General features: G+C 49.7%; 3 protein-coding genes across 3 annotated transcripts in view; 1 reads left to right on the forward strand and 2 right to left on the reverse strand.

Moving 5' to 3' along the window:
• Nucleotides 1–5,222, reverse strand: part of LOC131261950 (tRNA-dihydrouridine(16/17) synthase [NAD(P)(+)]-like) — an 80,435-nt gene extending 75,213 nt beyond the window's left edge. Inside the window, exon 1 of the mRNA XM_058263824.1 lies at nt 4,942–5,222. The gene's annotated coding sequence lies outside the window, so the exon portion shown is untranslated. The remainder of the gene's footprint in view (nt 1–4,941) is intronic.
• Nucleotides 2,126–4,364, forward strand: LOC131264253 (sphingomyelin phosphodiesterase-like). Its single transcript, XM_058266537.1, has 3 exons — nt 2,126–2,267; nt 2,493–3,922; nt 4,006–4,364. Exons 1-3 carry the CDS (start codon nt 2,126–2,128, stop codon nt 4,339–4,341), a joined length of 1,908 nt encoding a protein of 635 aa, XP_058122520.1. The 3' UTR covers nt 4,342–4,364.
• Nucleotides 5,223–5,507: 285 nt separating the features above from the next.
• The window catches only part of LOC131261946 (signal-induced proliferation-associated 1-like protein 1), a 76,146-nt gene continuing 60,799 nt past the window's right edge, over nt 5,508–20,854 (reverse strand). The window contains exons 4-5 of the mRNA XM_058263821.1: nt 7,445–12,526; nt 5,508–7,378 (exon numbers count right to left, since the gene is read on the reverse strand). Coding sequence (XP_058119804.1) covers nt 6,821–7,378; nt 7,445–12,526 — 5,640 coding nt within the window. The 3' untranslated portion in view covers nt 5,508–6,820. The remainder of the gene's footprint in view (nt 7,379–7,444; nt 12,527–20,854) is intronic.

Below are 20,854 nucleotides of genomic sequence, written 5' to 3' on the forward strand. Positions count from 1 at the left end.
GTACTCGCTTCACAGGATCGGGTGTGGAGAAAAAACGAAAGGTAGCACAAAGATACAGGAAATCAGGTTACGTCGTAAAATAAAACGGGAAGAATCGATGTGAGTGGGGAGGGACACAATCCGGCACGGGAGGGGCTGGTGGGAGTACGATAGAAAACCACTGGTGGTTTTCCGTATTTTCCTTCCATGGAAGACGATGGAAAGGATGATGATGAGGATGATGATGATGATACCAAACGATGCATATTTAATCTTCCTTTCCACCCGAAACGCTATTGATTCGATGAGAATAACTGCACGTTTCATGTGGCTTCAAGGTAAAGGTGTTCCTTCGGGTTGCAAACCGTACCAGCAACTGGTGGCACGAAAGGGAACGAAATAAATTATAAATGGAACCGGGGAGCTGGTTAAAGTGTTGGCTAATGGAAGATGGAGGAAGGACTTAACGTTGTCGTTCGTATGTAAAAAAGAAAAAATTCTACTCTGGCATCTTTCTCGCTCGAACAGTTTGTAAATGCATCCTTTCATTCTGCATTCCTGCAAGAAATCGTGATAGTCTTGATATTGACAACTTTTTGAAGAAAAAAAGTTTATTTTCCCCGACAAAAAACAGCACTTGTTCGACCGGTCATTTAAAGTTGGTTCGTTTGGAAATTGATAACGAACTACGCCATGTTGACTTGGGTTCACTAGTAACAAGAAGGAAACGAAACTAAAAAAAAAAACATACAACCCTTATTAGCTTCTTTCCGAAAAGGAAAACTGAAAGTGCAGTAGTATTCGATGGCCGTTATCAATGATGACCACAGTGAAAAGAAAATCCTTTCGAAGCCACATAACCAACGGAAAAAGAACAGCGGAAGTCAAGCGTTGAAGAGCTTTTCAAGGAAAATCTTATACCGGCTTGCATTTTAGTGGGTTTAGAACAGAAACTGTTGTGCAAAAAAACTTTATAGTCGTATAAAACAGATCGACATCAAAGGAGGCTTTCACCAAGGATTTTAAAATGAAATAAATTTGAAAAAATTGGCTGCAAAAAAACGGGCAAAGTAGTCCCAAGCATAACATGGTTGTTTGATTACAATCGAGAGTGTTTTACGAAACACAAAAATTTAACACCTAATCCTACTGAAGAAAGATAGGAATTGTAAAAGAGGTTGAGAAATAGTCCGACACCAGAAGGAAGAAGATTGTGATCATTTAGTAGAGTAGTTCAATAGCAATGACGAGAGTCGTGCCATTCATTTTCGAAGTAACCTACTAAAATACTTCAAGCTTCAAAAGACCTACACATTTCAAGAACGTTCCTTGCGGGTATAGAAGCGGCCCAAAACAAAGACGGTAATTACGCTGAGAAGCAGAAGAGTTTTTTAAACAATTAATGTAAAACATCACCTTTTGCAGAGAATAACTCAACTTAGAATCCAGTCCTACAGCACCGGTTGTCTACTGACTACCAAAAGAAGATCATACATTTCCTATGTATTAAGCTATATTAATGGATTGGTTTCGGATCTTCCCACTGTGTCCCGGTCGACCACACCCCTCGATCATTGAACTGCACTTGCCCGAAACGGGACCAAGCAAGGGTGCCAGTGGCGAGTACCGCCACCCACGAAATCTTCAGTTCCGCATGATCGGCCTAGATTCACCTGCGAGACTAATCGGTCACAAGGAGGCTTGCGAAAACGCCCGTGAGCGCCTCGTGGTGAAGAAGACCAAGCGAACCTTATCTTGCAAGAGGAAGCAAGGGAACGATAACTTACAATCCGTCTCTACCCCTCGCTCCGATCTCGTGCTTCAGAAGAACTCCACAACACGGTCTGATGCTGATCGTATCATTGGCGACCGTCGCTACTTCGGAGACACTTGAAGTGATTTCTCGTTCGATTCGCTATCACGTTGCCCGGTAGGGTAGGACTCGACCGACATCTAATCAAGTCCAGTCCACCACGTTCCAGATATGATACGGGAAGATGGTGTAGGGTTGTTTATGGACTCCCGCCGTCGTGGGCTTGCTCTTATCTGGTCTCTATAAAAGCCACCGTCCAGGTGCGATGGCATGTTATAGTGATTTTTGCAACCGTCGCGAAACGGTTCCCCGAGGTGGTGTCAGGTTTCTAACATGAAGAAAGTTGGAGCATCGTTTGCTCTGTTGGTGGCGCTGGTAGCGGTCGTTGCCTTGTTGCAACCCGCTCCAACCATAGCCGATCGTCTGCGACCAAAGGGATACAAGCAGACGGTGCAGAAGTTACAGAAGTTTTACGGTAAGCTTTCAAACAGAAAGTGTGGGATAGTAACTTAAAACACGTACGGCGCGTAGTTAGTTCCACGAATCTACGCACATGTAGACCCCCCACAAGTTTTATTGCGGGTGTAAGCTATCCGTTAATCTTATCGTGTCTCCTTGTAATCAACAATCCATGACGCAGGATCGTACCATGTCAGTGCAACGTCTATGATACTCTCCTTGTTTTTCTTCTCCTTCCCAGTTGAATTCGAAGCTGAAGTGTCCCGGGAATTCCGTCGCTGGAAACATGAGGGCGTGATGTCGCCACGGTTTCGCGAGATAATCGCCTCGTCCCGCATTGGAACGCACGAGCGGGCGCCAGAGTTACGCGAACTGCCTACGGCACGCGAGGGAGCCTTCTGTGGAATCTGCCGTGGGTTCGGTGGATCCGTTTTGGAGCTCCGTCGTGGAGGGGCGTCTCGTGAGGAGATGTACAATACCACCGTCGAGCTGTGCACGTTGCTAAACGTTCAGGAGGAACACATTTGCCGCGGGTTGATAGAGCTAAACATTGACCCGCTACTGTACATCGTGGACAACCGGCCGCAGTTGTCTTCCGGTTCGCTCTGTGCCGTGGTGTTCCAGTCGGACGCTTGCATTCTGGATGACCCAGTGTTCAGCGATTGGGCTGTAGACATTGACCCGAACGGTACCCCGGTGACCGCCTCCAAGTCGGGAACGCCCCAGCGTGGCCCGAACGATCTGAAGATCGTGCAGCTGACTGACCTGCACTATGATCCAAACTATCGCACCGGATACAATGCGGACTGTGGTGCGCCAGCCTGTTGCCGTGAGTCGCAGGGTATCCCCGAGGATCCAGCTGCCGCTGCGGGCCATTGGGGAGACTATCGGGCATGTGATACACCTTGGAACGCGGTGGAGGATCTGATTGATCGAGTAGTGGAGGATCATTCCGATGCGGACTTTGTCTACCACACTGGGGACATTATCGATCACGGCATCTGGGAAACGTCGATCGGGTATAATGTACGTTCGATCGCGCAGGTCATTGATAAGCTGCGTGAAGCGTTCCCGGACACGCCGGTGTACAACATTCTCGGCAATCATGAGGCACACCCCACGAACGTGTACGCCCTTGGTGACATTGGACGCAACGATTTCTCCACCAACTGGTTGTACCATCTGTCGGCGGATCTCTGGAGCCATTGGTTGCCACGGGCAACGGCACAAACAATCCGTCTCGGGGGTTACTACACCGCCTTGGTGCGACCCGGGTTCCGTGTTGTGGCGCTCAACAACAACGATTGCTACACGTTCAACTGGTGGATCCTTTACCAGCCCGATGCACTGGTAACGCAGCTCCAGTGGCTTCATGACGTTCTCCTGCAGGCGGAAAGGGCCGGAGAAAAGGTTCACATCCTGGCCCATCTTCCCATCTCGTCCGATTGTTTCAGCGTGTGGCAACGGGAGTACCGCCGGATTCTGGAGCGTTTCCGGGATACCGTCAGCGGTCAGTTCCACGGACACACGCACAAGGATGAGTTCAACGTGTTCTACGGCGCTGAGCAGCCGGAGTTTGCCGTGGGTGTTGCATGGAACGGTGGCAGTGGAACGGCCCACACGAACGTCAATCCCAACTACGTCGTGTACTACGTCAATCCTGAGACTTATGTAAGCTTTCAAGCGTCGCCATGGCAAACGAAAAACAATCGAAACGGTTGAATAATCTTTGATCTTAATTTTCGCACCCGCAGGAAGTGACCGACTTCGAATCGTACGCGTACAACCTGACCGAAGCCAATTTGACGCCGGACGAGCGCCCGGACTGGTTCCGGATGTACTCGTTCCCGGAAGAGTTCGGTGTGTCCGATCTCAGCCCGGCCGGAATGGATGAACTGATCCAGCGGCTGGCCACCCCCATCGGACGGGAAGATCTGCGCCGCTATTGGGAGTTCAAAGTGAAGCTGGCCGATGCGTCACTGGCAAACGGATGCAGCGACACCTGTCTGCTGAACCATCTCTGCGAGATCGTCACCAATGAGTCCGGTGACGACCGGAAGTGCCAGGAGCTTTCCGATATGTTTGAATGAGCACAACTTCCCGAACAAACTTTACGTCATAACACATTTATGCGTTTTATAAACGTACAAAGAAGAGTTAAATACAAAAAAATATTGTAAAAATAACCCATCGGTGCACTTTTCCGATCTTCGAGACAATGTTTCTCGCGCAACCTTGTTCTGGACGGGATAACGATAATGTTTAATTTTATCAAATGGGGAAGCGCAAGTTGGTTACCGAACAATCTATTATGTCACATCACCCTGGCAATGATAAGGACAAGGTGAATGATTTCATTTTTCTGCACCCCATGTAGAAAGTATTTGATTGAGCGAATCAAAAGTTATCAATTTGATCAACTGCTGATAACGTTCAAAATGTTTATTTTAGCTATGACAATGATTTTTGACGAAGAAGTTTGTTTATAGTAGAAAAGAACGTAGGCTTTTTTCCGTCAACTCCGCGGTGAATTGAAACATTATCAATTCCAAATTCGTTTAGTTTACAAAAGATTGTACGTTTCGAAATATACAGAACAAAATAAAATTTGAAACATTCAAAAGAAACAAATATGTATCTAAAGATGACAAATAACATGGAATTAAACAAAGACAAATACGATCACTTACCACGAGTGAATTTAAAATCCTGAAAATATGGTTTGATTTCCAAACGGAAGTTCAAAAGCGGGAGATTTAACGTTGATTCTTCATCACAACAATAGTTGGTGCTGTCGACGCAATCTTTGCACCGCACTAGCACAGTCCACACGCCGCAAAAGCAAGCTGAGAAAACTAACTGTGGCTGCAATCGCTGTATAGTGTCCGAAACCACACACAAATTAAGTTTCTACACTTCCTCACACGGTTGCAATAGCAATACAATATTTGGAGCCCGATTAAACACTTCCTTAAACTATATTTTACCGAAATATTAAAACCGTACCGAAATGCAAAGCACGAGTATCACATCAAAACATTGCGTTTTGACATTTCTTAAATTGACATGCCGTGTGGCTTACCCAGTGAAAATTGTATACCAATCGTACAAGACTAGCAACAAACAACGCCACTCTGCGGTCGGTGTTCGAACCTCGTACAACTCATTTGAAATTCTTCGTTTTTATAAATATGTGTGATACTTACACGCAACATATTAATGTGAAATTATGAAACTTTAATTCGCTTTACTATTTTGTAACGTTTTATTTTATTTTGCTTCAAAGATCCAGCAAGTGTTTATTGCTTATCGCCTACTGATTATAACAAGAACATTTAATAGCGTCGTAAGTCATGCTGTTGGTTTACCCATAAATTAAGAGATGCAAACAGGATTCCTATCCACTACGTCCGCCTTTCGCGTGTCACATTTTACCTTCCTTCCTATTTCGATTCGGAAGCTGAACTTTTTGATTACAAGACGGAAATAAATTCTGCGCTTTCAGTACCTTCGTCGTTAACCGAGGCTTACGTGAGTAACATTGAAAAGGAAAGGAACGATGAGTAGATGTATAATAGTTATAATAATAATAATAATACAGAATTGGCCACGTAAGCGCGTGGGCTTTCAAAAGGTTTGGTGCTTTCTCGTTTGTCTTACAAAGTAATTCTTACAATTTTATCCGTAACACTACAAAACCTCGAACAGGGTAAGAAAAAGAAATGATACAAGCACTGGAATTCTTTCTCAGGCCACATTTTCGCCCCACTTTCAACTCAATTGTCCAGAGACCGTGTCCCTAGTTGTTGGGCATGCCGAAATCGTGGCGCGGCACAGGCGAAAGGAAAAAGTTATAAATTAAAGTTCATAACACACCGCATCCCTACACAGCTACACAATGAAACATACAGAGAAGTAACGTATTGAAGAAGAGGCATTTTTGGCATATTATTTGTCTTTAACGCGTACGCCCGCTCTTTTATCGTGAAAAACGTAGGCGATATTCTAATTGCTTTAAATCCGCATCCTGCGTGTGTTTTGTATATCGCTACATGCTAGAGTTAAATTGGTGTTTGCCATCATCATCGTCGTCGTAGTGTATAAATTGTGTGTAAATTTGCTCGCGCGACCCTTTGAGTCTTTGTCCGTGTTAAAAAATCGTCGGCAAAAAGACACAATACTCAAGCAGCTACGTTCACCTCGCGTCACAAAAGGGAACGGGTATAAATGTCGATATAAACAGTTCGATTACAATCGTACTATAAGAGTTATATTAGCAAAAAACGGTAGTAAACGTGTGTGTGTGTATATCAATGTTTAACTTTTATACTGGTGCTCTCCCCTAAATCCTAATCGTCCTAAATAACCTCTCGTAGGTGTAAACTTGTAGAGTGCAGTGCTTATGCCTGTGTGTGTTTTTGCGTGGCTGGCGCTTGCATATTATTGCTGCGTACATAATTTTTGGTCATTCATATGCAAAAAAACGGAAGGAAATTTTCGTTTCCAATAAGATCATCACGCTTTGGAAGATACTCTTATAGTGTGTGTTTTTTCTTCTCCATCGTTCGCTCAGGATTGACGGTCAATAGTCTGGAAGAACCACTCGGTAAACCGTCTCAGTTGCTGCACGGCCGCCTGGCTTTCGTCCTGCAGGCGCCGATTTTCCTCCGTCAGTCGCCGGACGGCGTGTTCGAGCGATCGACGGCGCCGCTGTTCGCGCAGCACCCGGTCCGACAGTTGGCTCACTTGGCTTTGCAGTTCCGGTAGGCTGGAGCTGTTCTGGAGGGCCATTAGGACCTGATGCTGAGCACTGCTACTGCCTGTTGACACGGGCGAAGCAGAGCTGGGGGTGGAGGAAAGATCAGCACCGCTTCCGATGCTGCTGCCCGTCCCACTGATGCTGCTACCGGAAGCAACTCCGTTCGGGATACCACCGCCGTTCGTCGCACCCGGAGCCATCTGCTGTAGCTGTTGAGTTTGATGTTGTTGCATCTGTTGCGCTTGCTGTTGCTGCTGTTGCTGCTGCTGCTGCTGTTGATGATGATGGACCCCGTTCAACACTTGACTGATGTCGTCGTAGTAAACGTTACTTCCGGGATGTTGCGATTTGGCCACGGTTTCGGAAAACTAAAACAAAAATGGGTAACGTTAGCTATGTTGTTATTTGTAAGAGAGGAGCATGTTATCTCCTACCTGTGTCATTGCTTTGGTTGCCGTATCGACTAAACTGCTCCAGTCCATCTCCTTCATATCGGGTAGCGGAATTTTCCCACCACCACTGCCGCCACCATTCGTCGCCGTTCCATTCTGGGCTGGTGATGGCACACCGTTCTTCAGTATACCACCACCGTTAGTATATGGAGATTGTTGCTTCCGACTCGGGGACATTTTCAGGTGATCCTCGTTGAGATGGTGCTTCCCCATTAGAAGCTCACTGGCCGGACTGGAGCTATTCGATGTCGTCGACGAGATCACAGTTGCTGGGCGAGCCGTGGTGAAGATTACATCCTCTTCACCCGATGCCATCCCACCACCACCGTTACTGTTGCTACCGTTGCTGGCAGGGCTGCTGGAACCTCCTCCATTTATGCCACCATTGGCAAGCTTCAGTCCGGCACCACCACCACCGCCAGCTCCCGATAGTTGCTGATTCGAACCGAGATGATTCATTGCTTCCCGTGAGCGACTCTTCTGGGGAATCGGTTTCAGTCCACCGCCCAAGCTGGCGGCGATGTTGCCCAAACTGTGACTGTTATGATGACCCTTCTGCATGCGCTCCATACCGCCGGCGTTAAAGTTGTCATCGTTTGCAATGTAGTCCGGGTTGATCAGCTTCATCAAATCCTCCTGCAGCGTGCTGCCCGTATAGTTGACGCTGTTTCGCTGCGGATGATGCTGGCCACCTTTCAAGGCTCCACTTCGCAGCTTCGTTTCCCCGTTCGCGTTCGGTCGTGGGCTATTGTTTCGACTACTAGATGCACTACTTCCCGAGGTGGGAGCCTTCTTGCCGTTGATCCCGTAAATGTTCGTCGTGGTGGCCGATCGCCGCAGCTGTGGTGAATTGTGTCGAGAGAGATCTTCCTCCTCCGTCGCACTCAGATGGTGGTTGGAGAGGTTCTTTAGCGAACTACTGTACAGGGGTTCTGGGTGGCCATTTCCTGGCGGACCCATCGATTGATGCTGCTGCTGTTGTTGGTGTTGTTGTTGGTGTGCCATTGATCCTCCATCGGTACCGTTTCCCATTGCATCAGCAATAATCAGCCGCTTCAGCAGAGCAATGTTGGCCGATGTATCCGATCGACCTGCGGCCGATCCGTTCGCCTGGTGTGATGTATTTCGAACTTCGTTGTGAAGGGATAGTGGCCTCGGAGTAGAACCCGCCAATGGTAGAGAGTTGCTCGAAGCGGTCAACTTTGGATGATGGTAGTTACCGGCGGGATCCGATGGTGGCGGTGGTGGAGCCATCATTGAAGACGCTTCCTGGGGCGGATCCAGCACATCGTACCAACGTTCATCGTTCGACGAATGTCCACTTGAAGAAGAGGTTAACGTGCCCATCCCCATGTCCGTCGCGTAACGCTGCTGCTGCTGCTGCTGTTCGACACCACCGCCGGAAGCGACGGGGGTAACAGGTTGGCCACTGCCAGCACCAGGGTTTACCACGGGCGCCGTAAAAGAACGACTGCTGCTACCAGTTCCGTATCCCGAGCTATTGCTCGATCGTGGTGGAGAAAAATTCCGCTCGTATCGACGTCGGTGGCTTGCCGATGATTGAAGCTGTCCCCCGGGTAGCACCTTCTTACTGCTACCACTTCCGCCGACACCACCGCTACCATTCTTTCCGCCACCACCTTCCACCAGCATGCTGTCATACTCGCTTTCGTAGTTCATCGAATTGAAGCGACAGTTTTGCAGTGTGCATCCACGCCGAGGCGTAAAGTCGGCAAACGACTCGATCACCGTTACCGTCACCTGCGCCGAGGTCTTCAGTAGATCCACCATCTGATCGTGCGACAGGGTCGCCACCGCCACCTTGCAAATCTCCACCAATCGGTAGCCTTGCCTCAGCCCGGCCGCCCACGCCTGGCCAGAGATTTCCACCTGCGTCACAACGCCGTCCGGTTGCACGTGGAACCCAAGCTGACCCATCGGATTCCGGCGTAGGCTCAGCTCGAGCGCACCGCATCCATTCGTCACCGCCCGTAGCCGCTCGATCACCTCCAGCTGCTCGTCTCGGTCGCCCGTATCGCGCATGTTTAACGTCACGCACTCGCCTTGATGGTAGTACACCCGCAATGAGTTCTGACTCGTCGACCAACCGAGGATTGCCTTGCACGGTGTCACGAAGATTATCTGTCGGGTACACTCTTCGATCAGTACGAACGTTTCCGCCGAGATGCCAAGGAAGCAGTCGACCTGTGTCGATTGGCCACTGTCGTGCAGGACCACTTGCCAACAGAACGCTCCCCGCTGGGACAGATCACCGGAGAAGCGCGGTTTACTCGTGCGCTCCCGTTTTTTGCTCGGGAAGATCGAGAATCGTTGTCCGGTGTCGACCACAGTCGCCGTGCTGTAGTTAGTGGCCAGGTCTTTAAGGTACTCCTGGCGCGTCCGAATAGCCATCATCGCAAACTTCACCGATCGATGGGCCGCATTTTCCGCGTTGATTACCTTCGACAGGAGAAACTCGGCAAACTGCTTGCCCCTTGGGTAGTGCGAACCGGCACGTACCGGCGGTCCAAACACCGGTACATCCTTCGAGCGAGACACGGCTACCCGGTACTGAGTGTGCTCGGAACAGGGGTTGACCGCGCGAACAATAATAAACACGTGCTGGAACTGGCTCCGGATGTTTTTCGGCGTGAAGGGGGCCGCACCGGGTTCCTGGAACACGATCGTCACGATGTCGTTGCCGATGTGACGCTTGCGCAGTAGCTGCTGCCGGTTGTTCGGCGTGAAGGGCAGCATCGTCGACACGTGGAACATGATCTCGCAGTCCTGGTGCGACGCGTACAGCGAGTGCGTCCCGGTCGAGTCGGTCTTGTTGTCCAGGCCCGCCTTGTAGTGCTCGAAGCCCTTCAGCCGGACGCGCTTGCCGATCGTGTCGAGAAACTCGTTGAACGCCGGCCCAGCCTCCTCGTTGTTGTACATATCCTCCTCGGACGCCTGCCCAGCCCGACAGTACAGAATGCCCACCTTGTACTTGTTCGTGAGGCCCTGCTCGTCGAGCTTGAGCAGCTGCTGCTCGCACTGGGGCGTACCGACCGCCAGCCGGAGGCAGTTGATTTGTACTTCTGGCGCCACGTACTCGAGAATTTCTTTGGTATTGACGTGCTTGCCGGTACCGCGCGCGTTCGGTATCGAGTCCTCGATGACCGAACCGCGCAGCGTCAGCAGCTCCGAGGTGCGCACGATCAGCCGGTACAGGTACTGCTCGTTCGAGTGCGTGGTCGTCGGGGCCACATCCGAGCCGTGCAGGGCGAGCGTTTGCGTTGGGTTTGGGTTGAGTTTTTCGCGCTTGATCGAGATCGCGACCGGGCCCAGATGCTCGTCCATACCGAACCAGTTCTGATGCTCCTGGCCGAAGAAGTACTGCCGGTAGTAGAGCGCCCCGTTGTCGATCTGTTCGATCGGTCGGGGTCCTTTCTGATACGGGCAAGTGTAGCCCTTCCACAGCGTATCGTTGGCGCCACACTCCAGCACGGATACACCGTACGCAAGTGCCGGACGATGGATCGCCCTTCGTTGACCGGGTGGTAACGCCGCCGACGATGCTGTTGTCGCTCCCGACCCTGCCATTCTCGTCAAGCTCACCTCACGCTCCTCCTCACCACCGATTTCGTTCCTGAAGAAAGGACAATTCTCCAACAGTTCGTTCTGCTGCCCGTCACCGTAATCCTCGTCCACGCTTTCCCCGTCCGGGGTGGACGAGCGCGTCCCATACGTGGCCGCCGCCGACGCACCGGTCGTCGTGTTGCGTCGCCGCTCGAGCAAGAAACCTCGCAGCTTCGCCGCATACCCCAGGTTCGCCGTCAACGAGCGGCAATCGAAGTGAGCAAAGGCACGCCTCCGTTGGCGCTCCTCAATGTCCGCCGATGAAACGGTGGTCGTTGTGGAGCTGGCGCTCACATTCAACGCCATACACAACTGACTATCATCCAACGAGGCCGCCGCAGGTGAAACGCCATTGGTAGCCGCCGCGGTTGCCGCCGAGGCCGATTGGCGGGACTGTTTGCTCGAACCGTTCGATGAACCGTTGCTGCTGCTTCCACCGCCGGCATTAGCACTCGAGCCCCACAGACGGTGAAACTTATTGCGCAACTTTGGACTCGCATTTCCACCCCGATCGACGGCGTCCTCTGCTCCACTGGCGGTACCGGAAGTGACACCATTCCCGTTCACACCCACCGCTCCTCCTCCACCCGTGTGATGACTGTGGCCGTGGTGTTTGTTCAGCGAGTACAGCAGCGAGGAAGCATCCAACCCGAACGGTTGGTACTCCTGGAGCATGGTGAGGAAGTTCTCGCCGGTTGTTGCCGCCGAAACGGGACCCGCTCCACCCTGGCCTCCATGGTGGTGATGATGATGCGCGTGACGATCGGACGATATCACATCGATCGAGCCGTGGCTGCCGTACTCTCGGCGGAGATTCGTCCCACCCGGATGCAGATGATCCTGCCCGGCGCTTCCATGATCGTGGATCAGCTCCAAGCTCGAATTGCTCCGGTACAGATGGTCGGTGTGGCTGTGTGGGGACAGTTTGGTCGGTACGATTCCACCGCCGCCATTTCCCATTGCGACCATCTGCCGCTGCACGTACGAGTAACGTTCGTGGAGCGAGTTTCGAGCGAGCCCGGCATCGACCCGCGCCCTGCGGACGTTGCTTTTGTAGTACTCAACGGCGTGCATCGCGCGTTCGCGAGCCGATGGACGTGCCTGGGGTGGCACACCCGGTCCTCCTCCTCCTACGGCCGCCACTAATGGTGCTCCCGGAGGATGGGACACTATTGCACCGGGTGGATGAGGATGATGCATACCCGAGGGAGGCAGTTGATGTGGCCCACCACCACCAACATGGCGTTGTTGTGGCGGTTGTCCCTGCTGTTGTTGTTGTTGTTGTTGTTGCTGCTGCTGTGGGTGTCCCATCATTGCAATGCCGGCACCGGCAATGATCGGCGTTGGCATCATCTGGGGAAGGACAGTAACAGGTCCGCCGTTCATGTGAGGTGGTGGTCCTCCAACCTCCGTCACGTTTATCATCCCATTGCTAGAGTCCTGCGGATGGAAGATCAAAAGGAAACAAAACACGATTAGAATAGAGGAAAATCAGTCCGCCAAGGGTTGGCATCGCCGGCTTTAGATCCCATTACGGATCTACATTAAACTACAAATCAAAAGGAGCATCACCAAGCGACGATCATAAAATCAAAATGAGATCATGTTGGGCAGAATAGGGTACCCTCAAAAAATTCCTTTTCTCTTAAGTAAACGCCGCGATCTCCATGTGATGCCACGGTCAGTGTCAGCATCCCAAACTGTCCGGAAACAACCAAAAATGCCCGCACCGGGGTTGAAGTAAATGTTCCCTCCTCCGATGGATGCTTTCAAATTTAATCCAGCGGCCTAATTATTGGCAATTGTCTTTCCCATTGGCCCCGCGCGGCCTCAATTTGCTTCTACCACCTTCGTTGTTACACGAACACCTTTTTTTCTCATCTACTTTCGTAAGCATCATCGATCGTATTGGTCGCTCTGGAACCATTCAGGTTCTTTATTAAAGTACTTCATTGAACGGATGCGGGAGTCCCTTCCACCGTTTTTCGGTTCATCCCGTCACCCAAAACGGGATCGCCGGTTCGTCGACTGCATCGCGAAGAGGGTAAAAGTATGACCCGGATTCCGGGTTGCTGGAGCATCTCTCAACCAGTGCCCTCAAAACACGGAACGGGTTTTGGTGGAAGACCTTAGCGGATGTTATTCTTTATACCAAAATATGAGGCAAGCGAACAAAAAATCCTGTAGCCCGGCACTCTGCCGGCAAATGAACTGAATCAGTTTTTGAAGGTAAGTTCGGTTAATTTCCGGAACTGCCCACCGGATGGATGCGTCATTCAGGGCACTACTCAGCGCCAAGTTAAAGGTGAAACTAATCGAAGTTAAAGTATTTCCATCGTTCATCACTGACTGTCCTGCCAGAGTCTCTGCTCTCCAAAAGGCATCCACTGTAAATCACACGTCACAAATCGCGACAAGCAAGTTTCAAGAGAAAGTGTGTGCCCCTCGTGAAGATGAACTCTGGCCTCATCGAGCCCACATACAGACATACAGGTTCATTATGTTCGTCATGATTATATCATTATGGGTAGCTAAAAGCGTATTTAAAAATCCGTTTTCTTTTTAATACGATACCACCTACAAATGAGGGTCTTCTCGGAGTGCACTTGTACGCAGCACCCGGAAGTATCCTCCATAGCATAATAACCTTTTCGTGACATGGAACTGGGCCGCGATAGCAGCCGGATATGATGGTACAATTTACACGTTCGATGGAGAAACCTACCAACTTCAAGAAACACCCATTCATTCTCCCGGTTCAACCCGGCGTTCCGAACGGTGACGAACGTCAAACACGGGACGACCGACCATGGTGTGTATGTATCTGTAGACGATACCCCAAAAACCCGTGGCCCGTGGACAGACCCCGTCACTCGATGGTTGCATTCAATCTAATCTAATTTTATAGCGCATTAACACTTCATTTCAGACGTCCCATTCAGCCCTAATGAAGCGTTGAGCTTCGAAGGACCAGCACCAGCAGGACCGGCTGCGGCGTGCTCTTCCTGTCCGAAATCAGAATGAGCATCAATCATGAGGATTTTGTAGGAGGTGATTATAAAACCTATACCTTTTCGCTTCGGCACAACAGACTTGCACAAGCTAAGGGAAAGAAAACACGACGGAGTTTAGAGTTTGGTAGCCTAAAAATTGAACGTCGTAAAAGAATATAGAAACAAAAAAGAAACAAGCTGCAATTGGACGCCATGATGGGGCCACGCTAAGATGAATTTTCTATTTCTCTTTATTTCATCCCCCATCAGAACGATTCTTGTGCATTCAGACATAATGCCAGACCTATCGATGATGATCGTCGTTCGTCTTCTGCGACGAGAATAGTACTCCGTGGCGGAAGGCATAGAGAACGAGTTGTCGGAAGATTTGTGTGATCCTCCGATTCGTCAATGCAGCACAGCTGCATCAACCCACCGCCTGATCGTGCCCGAAGGAAGCCAATCCCTCCGCTTCATCCCCGAAGGAAAAGGTAGGCAATAACCAAACCTCCACCGCAGAGCGACTCGAGCCAGAGATCGATTTGATGCGCTGTCTGGGATATTTACGATGCTTTCCCCTTTGCCGACCGATCAACCTTAGTGGAACGACCTGGATCGAGGAACCTTCTACAAGGAGTATAATTGTGCACCGCCTTTTAAAAAGAAACTTTGCGTTCGGAAGGATTGTGTTTCCTGCACTGAATTAGTCGTCCAATGTTTTCGGTGTCTTCTGTGGACGTCTTCGCGCCAATTAAACTGTCGATCGTAGCGCGGTTTCATTGGTTTGGATAGTCCGTTTTGTTTTCAAGGCTTCGCGCCAAAGCCAACGATGCGCAAGTAAAACTGTCGGACTGGATGGATTGATGTAACTGGACCATTAAAAACCCAGCATACACCTTCGGCGTGTCCAGTGGTATTGTGTTTTTTTTTATTTAAAGTGAGAAATCAATACACTCTATTTGTGTCAATCAATGTTCGAATAGATGTTCGATCGGTTGGCAATATTGACCTCACCCTCTTGAGGTCTTGCGATTTAAACGCAACTAATGAGAAGAGGGACCTCTTGATCGAAGGTGTCTGCGCTGTCTGCGATGTTGCAAACGGGTAACGGGGGTTTTGTGTTTTTTACTCCCTGTCCAACCAAGACTTGCAGCAACGCCGTCGGTCGATCGTGATCCCGTTGGCTTCGCTGACTTCCTAGACTTGCATTGCTCCTTGCGTCACCACCTCTAACTCTTCTCCCTCTCTCTCTCTTCAGTTTTCTATTTGACGCTGCAAACGGGTCTATGGACAAGCAAACAAAGACCTTAAACTTTGTGCCAACAAACAACCAAACCGAAGCGATCACCACTCCCCGTCCCTAGAAGACCAAGGTGGGGTTGAGACGACAGAGCACACGTTTCCCCGCGGTTCATGTTCTGCAGTGCAGTCGGTGGGTATTTCTTGTACCAGAAAAAAAACGTAGAACCCCACGAGGAGGTGGTGCTGGTGGTGGAGCGCGAACGCAAAAGTCAACGAAAGTAGGAAAACGTGTTTACGTCGCGCGCGTAAACAACGACGAAAACCTCCGCGCCAAAACACGTTAGCTGGGCATATCTATTTGTGTGTGTGTTTGGGTGAAGAAAGCCTCCCTTTACTGCAACCCGTCCGTACCGAGAGAAAAGTCTACAAAAAGGAAGGTGTGTAAGGAGCCCGGTACTTTCTTCTTAATAAGAGTATTTTGTTGCGATGATGCGGCGCGGAGGCGTTCGGGAAGGAAATTTACTGCCGCGACCCAGACTAGTGCCCGTTTCATCAACCGGTCTCGGGATCCAAACCGGTCTTCCTTTACCGGGAGAGCTTGCGGCCGGGTTTCGATGCATCTGCACGATGCACAATTGCATGCTGTAGTACCATCTTTGCTACCATCAACTCCGATCGTGAAGCCACGCGAGAAGCACCAGGAAGAAGAGAACAAAAAAACGTAAACAAACCATCATAAACCCGGTCCCGCCGTCCGCTTCCTCGAAGAACGGGGTGAAGATAGGTTGATGCCGCAGGTTGTGCCAGCAGCGGTTTTGAGGAGGGGAGATACTAGGCACTAATGTGCGATGAGGTGATGACAAAGCGGCTTGACGAACCGGTCTCGCAGCAGCATACGTCTGTTTATTCTCGCGGGAACTGTATCAAGAAACGATGCTCGTCTATATTTTCTTTGACGGAAAATTCCCCTCATTCGATAACGAAAAGCCTCAAACGTGTGGAAGTTCCATTTCGTACTTAGACAGCACAACCGGTGCGGTACTTAGGGCCAACAGCAGGCTTTTCTTACAGCCAAAGGTGGCAACTCTTACAACATTACCCTTTTCGTGCACCGGTGCGTATGCAACATCCCGTTCGACAATAACCTGCTTGTGCATCGCCTAAGGCCAATGTGCGTATATAAGGTAGCAACAATATCGGAAAACAATTACGAGCCGCTTATGGTAGCAGAGCCTCGCAACGGGAAACCTCCATAACGTACACCGAGAGGGACACGGATATGGCGCAAGATGTTGATGACCATGTTTTTATGCACTAACACACGGCATATGATTTCAATTTACGAAGGATAAGATGGTGGCGGTGGACGATGAGGAACGTCGCTTCGACCAATATGGGTATAGGAAGCCGTGAGGTCAGTTACATTTATTAACTTGTACCTATAATCGGTTGGATTCATTCGCAGGAATGCTGGTTGATCTCTTATTTATGTTACATGACGAACAATGGATGAGAATTATTCTTTCAAGTTTCTTTTTAGCGAGATTTATTTTCAACCAATCGTTCACTGCAAGCAGGCGGTTTACAATTTTTATTATAACGATCTAAAACGCAAAAGCGGATTATTCTTTCCCGTTATCTCTTAGTTGAGTTGAGCCTCCTCGGATAACTGTCCACAACAAAGTGTAATATTTCCTTTTCATAAGAACTCCGGAACCACACACAGTCCAAAGTGCAGCCAAAATTGAACGGCTGGCATTATGAATGGAGCACGAAATAAGGAAGGAACGTGTTTACCATATCCCCATTGACTAACAGGACAGGACTGGCGAACGATCAAACGTGTCTTATAAAAGTGCTGACCATCAATCTCCCCCGTCAAGTGGGGCCATGAATTGAGTGGCGAGGAAGTTATCACACTATCGCCTCTTCCTTCCTCGATCGACTTGACGACGACAACACAGTCAAGAGCTTAAAAAGGCTAATAAACAAATTGTGCTACAATTGCAAGTATTGTGTAACGAGAGAACGTGCGACGCGGTACGGTCACATAACCCGGGCATCGAATCTAAACAGAAACCCAACCTGGAGTCCGGTAGGTATCAGAGTGCTAGGAGGTTCAGAAAACAGAAGATAAGAAGCGCGCCCGGTGGTACCGAGAGAAAAGCTACGGGTGGTCGTTCGCGTCTACGATGCGAGGCAATTTGTGATATGATAATATTGTTTTCCTCCCCGGAGCCGCCTCCGAGATCAGCATCAATCCGACGCGATGGGCATCACCACAGAGTGATCCGTGGGATGTCGACGACGGTCGTTCCCAAAATAAAAAGATCCACTGCAACTCCTCTCCCGGGAACCGATATACACAAACCACCACAGCGGGGACTGGGGACATCCATCGTACTTCCATCTTCGGGGGTACAGGCTGCTGTCGGGTTCAGCCTGGTTTCCGTCAACATCAGACGTCATCCCAAAGTGACTGCAACACAGTGTAATACCAACGGAGCAAAGTGCTGGCAAGTAACAGAAATGTGTGTAATGCATATTATGAAGTAATCTCACCGCACGATGCACATCTCGTATGCACCACCGCTCCACTCTGCGGATCAGTATAAATAAATAAATAGAGTTCCATTCTCACACGCTGGGGTGAGTTCGGTTTCGTCCCGCTCCCAAATCTCCATGCCGAACTCCCCGGAATCTCATGGTACTATAGCATAAGCGTTTGCCTGATTCGTCCATCCGATATCTCGCGCTCTCGGACGCTTGAGACGGATGTATATCGACGAGGGAACCCCTATCAGAACTCCACCACCAAGTTGAAAGGCTTGTACTGCAATGCCTCGGAGAAGGGCCGGACGCACAGTTCTGCTGCTGCACAGTTCTCACAAGAATAGAACGCCACCTCCCCCCGCTGCGTAAACCCACCGGACGGAACCAAGTGAGGCAGCAGCAGTATCAGTTACGAGCCGACACAAACAAGTCAAGCACGCATCACGGCTCACTGCCTTTTCCGCTGCACATTTCTTGATGTGTCCCGATAGCACACACCGTAGTTGGATACGATTGTCCGCAGGGAACGCAGGTACTAGGAGAGGCAGAAGTGTTCACATCGTGGCACTTGTGCACTTCATAAATATGCAGCTCGGCCGGCTTGCGGGAAACGGTGTGTTGACGCATCTTGGACCTCTCGGTGTCGGTGGATGCATCAGAATTTTACGACGTACGGTTTACGTCTACTACTGCCGCAATGCGCAATGGCGATGTTGTGCTGCCTACAAGCCCCGCTTGTGTGCCAAAGTATTCCCCGTCTTCGGTTCACTCTCGACCATACCGGGATGGGGAATTGAATAATCTTATTATAGGAGCGCCACGTTCGGTTGACTTTGAATGATGTGAAAAGAAACGAGTTCACAGCGAATCGCGTCCGAACGCGTCTTCAAAAGACTGATACCGTGCGACGTTACCTTCGAGTAGGCTTAGGTCTCCAATGGTCAACAGCTAAATCCCTTACGTGTAGCGTGGCCTAGTTTCAGTCTTTGTTTCAGCTGATCAACGCTCGCGACTGGCGTCGGAAGGTATTTATACTGTCCACATTTGGAAGCGCTTATTTCCAGGTGGTTTTGCGTACCCCCGGATGGATCGAATTGACCAACTCCGGAGCTGTTGTAGGAGGGTTTCCTCAGAACCGACGTTCTTTCGGCGTCGAAAAAGGAAGCTGAAGAATATCGGTTATACGATTTTACAACCGGTGTGGGAAGGGGGTTTATCTAAAGTGTGCACATTAGAAATCTGTTAGCCAAACTCGGAGAACGGAACCGCCACCACCATCGGCGGAACGTTCTTTGGCACGAGAGCACACAATCGTTTCGATTGTAAATGAATTGCTCGAAATTCAACAAAAAAGAGGTCAGTCCAGACCTGAAGCTATACGGACAGAGATCAGAGAGCTCGTGGATCTTCGGGACGGAGTAATCCGTTTGAGATGTCTCACTCATGTCCAACGGTTGGTCACAATAAGAAACGGACCGTGTTCCTTATGCTCTCGTTTCCCGTGTGTCCTCCCGAGCCCAAGAATGCGAATCTCAGGCCAGACCGAACACGGTGGACTGGCGCCAACCATTTCTTTTGCTTCATGTTTTTGTTTGCAAAAAAAGCCTCTGCTAGGGCAACGAACTTTCCACCTCACTTAGTAGGCGGGTGTGTTGCATTCCGCGAGCAGAGTCGGGTTTCGTCCGTCGACAGTAGTCACTGCCACGCATTAAAATCTCGCGTCGGAAAGTTTGTTCGTCGCAATCTGTTTTGCCACTGGAATTGTGCGGGTCATTATGCGAGGGAAGATGTGTTCAGCTACATGTGCATGGAAGAGGAGGGGTTCACACATTATTATCGCGCAAACGATCTTCATTGCCAAGGGACGCAAAAAGGTCCCGCGGGAATTAACAACAGAGTCGTGTGTGTTTATTCAAGATGAACTGCTTAATTTGTTCACCCTCTGTAAACAATTCTACCGTTTCTTTCTTTCTTATGCTAAATTTTTGCATCATGATCCAAAACGGAAGGGGGATAATAAGTGGATGAGGAAAAGTGTGCCTTGAGTCATAGAGCAGTCTCTTTGTTCCATCTACATTCCACATCAAAACACAGCTCAGCTTTCGCACAACATACCGATCATCAAATTGACACCGAACTATGCGGAAGAGTTATGGTGCATTACTCTTCCCCGTTAGGCTGCACTATATGGTGGTACGTCTCTAGTGAAACCTGAACAGCAAGAAGAGAAGAGCATTGCAACTCATAGAAGAAAAAGAGCAACGATCATAAACATTCCTCACATGCTTCTCACTACCATTGATTGCGACTGTCAATGGTTCTGACCGACTGGTGAGGAGCATATACACCTTACCCAAACACTTAGACACACACGCTCTACATGACGCGTTGACTATTTGTTCCGATCGTTAATTGACATTGGCGACAATGGCGCTTTGGCGGTGGTATGTGCCCCGTTCCGTAAGCACGCTAACGGTACTGACACACAAACCTAGCCCTATACCCGCACCCATTACGTTACTCCACGAGAGAAACCTCCACCTGTCAGGACTTTTCTAGCACAAGAGACTAAGAAACAATTAGGCAAGCATGTTGCTGGAGGGTAGTAGCCGCTTCGGTCCATACTTGAGGAAGTTCGTTATGGTTCTTCGTACGGTAGTGCCCGTGCAAAAGCCTTAAAGTGTGATATCACTGAATGGCCAGCGCTATTAGCCACTGGCCTCCACCCAGCATATGCTCTCGCGCAATAAAACCCTGCTCAATAAGGAAAATCGGCGGAACCATACGGAGCGACTATAAAACACCGACTCTGTGTGTCAACCTACTTCCTCTAACCTTGTCGTGTGGGCGGTAGCTATAAAAATCATCAACTGTGTTGGAATCTCTTTCACCTGTTCACCAGCGGCTGGAAACATATCGCTGGCACACCGATTTTGCCACATTCCACACAATATTAAGTTGGTTGAATGATCGCACGCGA

Source organism: Anopheles coustani, chromosome 2 (assembly GCF_943734705.1).
Source record: "Anopheles coustani chromosome 2, idAnoCousDA_361_x.2, whole genome shotgun sequence".
Classification (NCBI taxonomy): Eukaryota; Metazoa; Arthropoda; class Insecta; order Diptera; family Culicidae; genus Anopheles; species Anopheles coustani.